Source organism: Pristis pectinata, chromosome 30 (genome assembly GCF_009764475.1).
Source record: "Pristis pectinata isolate sPriPec2 chromosome 30, sPriPec2.1.pri, whole genome shotgun sequence".
Taxonomy (NCBI): Eukaryota; Metazoa; Chordata; class Chondrichthyes; order Rhinopristiformes; family Pristidae; genus Pristis; species Pristis pectinata.
In genome coordinates this window covers 17,133,278-17,139,277 of record NC_067434.1, presented here as the reverse complement: position 1 = coordinate 17,139,277, position 6,000 = coordinate 17,133,278, and the positions used below count along the sequence as shown (strand labels likewise).

The window sequence follows — 6,000 nt, the reverse complement described above, 5'->3', positions numbered from 1 at the left end:
AATGGAAGAGGTACATTGAATGCAACAAGGTCCCACAAGCAGTGATACAATAAATGATCCGATAATAAACAGACCAATACTAACACTCTAAACTGAGCATGTAATTGTAATCTTTGATTTTCCAGGTATCTTTACCTTGGACATTTGTATATTTCTACATAGTTGGGCAGCTGTTTTGCAACATTGTAGCCACAGGTGAATTTTGTGTGCAAGGACTTCAGCTCACTTTAAATGAATTACTGGGATTTGCATATTACCAATATTTTATACCCATCCAAAATGCTGGAGGAACTCATATTTTACACCCATCCCTCTAGTTGCCCTCGAGAAGGTGGTGGTGAGCGCCTATTTTAAACTGCCGTAGCTTGTGTGGTGAAGGCGGTCCCACAGAACTTTAGGCTTGGAAAATGACAGAAGTTAGACCAGGCAATGATAAAGGAATGGCCAATGTGTGTACAAATCATGATGATCTGTAACTTGGAGAACTTGAAGTGATGGTGCTTCTCCTCACCTGCTGCCTTTGTCCTTTTAGATATCTTTATTAATCACATGTACATCGAAACACACAGTGAAGTACATATTTTGCGTAGAGTGTTCTGGGGGCAGCCCGCAAGTGTCGCCACTCTTCCGGCACCAACATAGCATGCCCACAACTTCCTAACCTGTACGTATTTTGGAATGTGGGAGGGAACCTGAGCACCCGGAGGAAACCCACGCAGACACGGGGAGAACGTACAAACTCCTTACAGACAGTGGCTGGAATTGAACCCGGGTTGCTGGCACCGTAATAGCATTACGCTAACCGCTACCCTACCATACAGACAGAGAAATCAAGTTACCTGAAGTTGTAGAATTCAGTACCGAGTCCAGAAGGCCCAGTAGTGGCACTGAAGGGATATGTAAACCCATGAGTATTATACAAGATTCACAGTTAGTGCATGTGTTCTCCTGATTTAACCTCTTCAGCTCTGGTATCTGGTGAATATACACTACAGCCTCCAGAGCTCAGAAAAGAACATGGTTACTCCGGATGGGACCACACCAAAGCTAAAGCATTACTTGTTACACCACCCCATTCTCTCTGGGAGGGTGAGATCAGTTGAAGATCCCACTCCTATCCTTCTGGCTACTGTGGATGTAAACATAGAATGAGGGTAGGATTGGATTTTAGTGGGGTGATCACTTGTTCAGATAGCCTAGCATCACTCATTGTTTAGGCTTACACTCAGAATACTAGAATGGTTGCAAGGATAAGGGATGTTAATTAAGAATAAAGAATCCAGAGGTCGTCCTCCTTGCTGCAGAGAACGTTAAGAGGAGATCTGATGGAGGTGTAAAACCTTGATGGATTTAGGTAGGTAAGCAGTGAAGAAAATCTTCCCATTAACAGAGTCAAGGACCAGAAGGCACATATTTAAAGTGGTTGATAAAAGATCCAGGAGCACCGGTAGGGAGAAGAAACCATTTTTATGGAGCTGGTGGTTACGATCTGTAATGCACTCTGTGGTGGATGCAGATTCAATTGTGGCTTTGACAGGAAAATTGGATAAATATTTGAAGATAAGAAAGAAAATTGGAGAACGATGGGGAAGAGACAAACTAGACTTGATAGGCTACCTGGTCTCCTTCTGTTCCTTCATAATTCCATAATTTAAGTAGTATGAACAGGAAGGCCCCTCAAACCTCATTCACCATTCACTTAGATCATGACTGACTTTCTATGTCACTTTCCTGTCCTATCATGCCTGCTGTCATGCCTGGACTCTCTCTGTGTAGGTCAAGGTCATGTTAACTCTCAGGTCACTCACCAAAGGACTATTTCAAATGGCCACACCTGTGTCACACAATTTGCTGTCCACCACTGATCAGGAAGGCAACCCAGTCACTGAATTTGCAAAGGAAATCTATGTTGCTTACAGTGAGAATGAGGTGGCATGTAGGGAAGTGGGATTAGCCAGAATCGCTGACTTCCCACGTGTACGGACAGCCAGTGACAAGGCTCACCGGGGCTCCCGTCCACTGCACCCACGTGTGAACAAGGTCTCCCGTTGACTGCCCCCATGTGCTGACAGGGGCTGGCGGGTCGCTGGCGCTGTAAAAGCATTACGCTAACCGCTACACTACCGTGCAAAGAAATGCAAAAATTTTGGTTGCATATTTATTTCCTGCAGCCCTTGGAACTATGTAGATTTTAAGGATATAACCATGGACAGAGCATTAACACAAAACTATTAATTGACCATCATGCTGTCGTTACAATAACTACCTGCCACAGTGTTACTGAGCACCAGGAGCGTATAACCTCCTGCAGTCACCGCTGGTACTTCACAGTTCCCAGAGAGCATGCGTCTGCTGGGCGCGTCACGGGAAGTCCCGAAGGGGTTCGGGTGTTTCCGTCGCCGACGGTGACATAGCCGAACCGATGCCGAACCTGCTCGGGCTTTTCCGGCCTCGAATGTGACCACCACTGAGCGCAGCGACAGTGGCCGTTCAACCCTCAGCCCGGAATGGAAGGAAACCGAGATGAGGCGGAACGCTGTACGGAAATCGGTTTGAACGCGCTGAAACATGGCAGCAGGGAGGAGGCACTCAAATTCTTGCGGAAGGCTCAGAAGTTATACCCGACGGATAAAGTTAAGGTGAGAGCGGCAGGCACTACGCGAGGGTGAGGATAAACTGCGGCCTGCCCGGCCGAACCGTGTAAATTCAGTGCGCATCTGCTGGGACCGAAATGGATGTGGGAGTTGTAGTTCATTTGGTATCCGGCGCTGTTGTTCGGGGACTGTGTAGAACTACAACCCCCGAGATGCACCTCGGCACCCCTGACAACAAGCTCCCCCCTTCCAGACAGTGTCTTAAGTGTAATTATGGGGCAAAGGGCTGGTGATAAATGCAGGCCGTAGACGTAGAGTTAATGCACTTTAAGCTTGAATATAAAAAGAACCTCCACCCAAATCACAAGTTTGACAGGTGTCACTAGGTCAGTCACTTTATTTTGGACTTAAAACGTACCTGTCAGTTTCCAGATACACAACTGTCTATAATCCCATTCCCTGATACTTTCGTCACCTTCTTGGCTTTAGGTACTAAGGTCTGCAGATGATTTGGGAGCGTACGTGCTTCAGGTTTTAACTGACAGGAGGCATACAATATAGATGGAATTATTGACCCTCTAATCATAAAAGCTCAGATGATTGGGACAGGGGGCCCTTAATTCCATCCTGATGTCATTATGGGTTCTGAGATGTTTCTTATCTGGGCTGTACAATAAGAGAGAAAATCAGGAGCAAAATACTTTGGGGTACATTGCCTTTGCTCTTGCATCGAATGTGATGAAGGTGCCTTAACGCATTACTCCCATGTGTGACTAATTCAAAATGTTATCAGTATTTTAAGCAGCACAGAAACAGGCCCTTAGCCCACTTTGCCAACTATCCAGCACCCAATTTTACACTAATCTGCTCCTAACCCATTTTATTCTCCCCACATCCCCAACACCCCTAGATTCTACCACTCAATTTACAGCAGCCAATTAACCTTCCAACTTGCATGGTTTTGGGATGAGAAAGGAAACAGGAGTGCTTTGGGGAAACCCACATGGTCACAGGACAGCATCTGAGGTTGCGATTGAACCAGGATCGCTGGAGCTGCAAGGCAGCAGCTTTACTAGCTCTGCCACTGTGCTGCCCTGTTACACGGTTCACAGTACAATGAAAAAACTACTAAGAATTGTAAACGTGACTAAGGTGAGACTGTGTGTATTACTTGGAATAGTCAAAGTAATCACTAACAAAAGGATTAAAAAAAGGTTAAAAATCTGAGCTGAAAGCCAGAGTTGTAAAAATGATACAGACAGAGAACTTGGAATGGGTTGCTGGTGGCAGTTACATGCTATAGAAATTGTCTGTTCAACACACTCCCAAAGAAACCACCTCCACTCTGGGGCAGTGAACAAAATGAATTAACAGCAATAGAGTGCCATTTACATGACATGCTTCAGCTGTCCTGACCAGCCAGTTCTTGGCTAGGTTAATAGATTTCACTGTTCATGTATGGTCAATATTCACTCTCCTTAAAATTCAAAAATCTTAAAGTTGCTTTGAGGTTCTTGTTGCTTCTGTTTTGAAAAATAGAGTTTAAAAGTATGAGGCCAGGTGACATTTTTTTGCTCAAGTGATAATTTACACAGGCAACAAGTTGTGGGAAAGTTGAGTGCTGTAACATGCAGGTGGTAGATTTGCAATTCAATAGGATGAATAAAAGAAACTGGGGAATCCATAGTAAGGATGCATAATCATAAAATTAGAGCTCGGCCTTTTGTCAGTGAAACACTTGTTCTCACAATGCATAATGGAAATCTGGAACTTGCCAGTCTGGAACTTAAATGTCTGAGTGCTGAGAACAGATGGATCTTTCAAGACTGAGATCAATTGATATTTGTTGATGAATGAATATCAACACATATGGAGCTAGGGATGGTTAATGGCATGAGGAGATGTATGGTCTGTTGTGTTAGTTTCTAACTCTCCCAACTGCATGCTACTAGGAGATCTCATTTAATGTGACTGTCATAGAATCTTAGAGCTGTACAGCACAGAAATGAACCCTTTGCCCCAATTCATTCATGTCAACCGTGATGCCTATCTGATTCAATCCCACTGAAAGAAATGCTGACGAGACTTTCATTTTTTTAAAATAATGAAGTGATGCCTAGATACAGAATAAAGCTTTTAGATACACATCTGGTTGGATATTTAGCCCTGTATTTGGATTCATTTGTATTGTACTGCAAAAAGTGTCATGTGACTAGACTGTTAACTTTTACTGCTTTTCATCCTTAAGAAAGACAAAGTCCAAGACCAATATTAAGCTGAAACTAGGTGCAGTATTTCTCCAAGTTAATATGGTTTATTTGTAATATGAATTAGAATATGTGGTGTCAAACTCCACTACTGAAATTAAGCATCTTGTTCAAGTACAAAAGCCACAAATGTCTATTTGGGACTTAAAATAATTGAATAAGTAACTTACAGTTGAAAGCAGATGTTGTATGCTCAGAGAATGATGGCTCTTGCAAACAATCAACAGAGTTGTCAAAGTTTTTGGTATGTATTCCTACAGTCTTGGTTGTGGACCACATCTTGCACTGAAATCCCTTGCCTAAATTTCTTTTCTGAGAATTTTCTCTAACCATAATCAAATGTGACTACTAAAGAAATCTTATCTCACTTGCTCAAATGAAGAGTTTCTGTTGCATCTTTAGCAATTTGCCCAGCTCTCCCAGTTCTGGTTTTACACTTTATCCCACCCTCAAAACCCTCCTTGGAATGTTTTGCTTTAAATTCAAATTGTTACTGAATTGGCAAAATATGTGATCAATAACCTAAAATACAGCAGACATTAATTTGACTGCAATTTGTCTACTACCTCACCTTTCACCACCGCACCTTTCATACAATAAAATATATGAAAGCACTTTACGAGGTGCAGCTGGACTAAGTGATGATGAGAAAGGATCTGGGTGAAGTGGGTGACCAAATCTGTGATCAGAGATAGGCTTCGAAAGGAGAGAGAGCTGTATACATTAAGCACTGACCAAATTTGATTTCAAAATTCTTTCCTTTGAGCATGAATTCATCAGCCCACTGATTATGATACTGAACTCTGGTCTTGGTCTGAAGTCCCATTATGCCAAGTTGGGAAACTATTAACTTATGTTTGGTGATAGAAAATAAACCATTAAAGTTGTGGATTGTTTCATTTTAAATCGAATTGGTTGACCGATGTCATAAAACATAGAACAGTACAGCACCTCGCCTCGGACTATCTAACCCCTTCCTCCCACATATCCCTCTATTTTAAATTCCTCCATATGCTTATCTAGTAACCTCTTGAATTTGACCAATGTACCTGCCACCACCACCACCCCAGGCAGTGCATTCCATGCCCCAACCACTCTCTGGGTAAAAAACCTTCCTTTGATATCTCTCTTGAACTTCC

The 6,000-nt window shown here is 42.9% G+C and overlaps 1 protein-coding gene across 1 annotated transcript in view; it reads left to right on the top strand.

Moving 5' to 3' along the window:
* Positions 1-2,370: 2,370 nt before the first annotated feature.
* Positions 2,371-6,000, top strand: part of LOC127584629 (dnaJ homolog subfamily B member 12-like) — a 34,438-nt gene continuing 30,808 nt past the window's right edge. Inside the window, exon 1 of the mRNA XM_052041446.1 lies at positions 2,371-2,638. Coding sequence (XP_051897406.1) covers positions 2,508-2,638 — 131 coding nt within the window. The 5' untranslated portion in view covers positions 2,371-2,507. The remainder of the gene's footprint in view (positions 2,639-6,000) is intronic.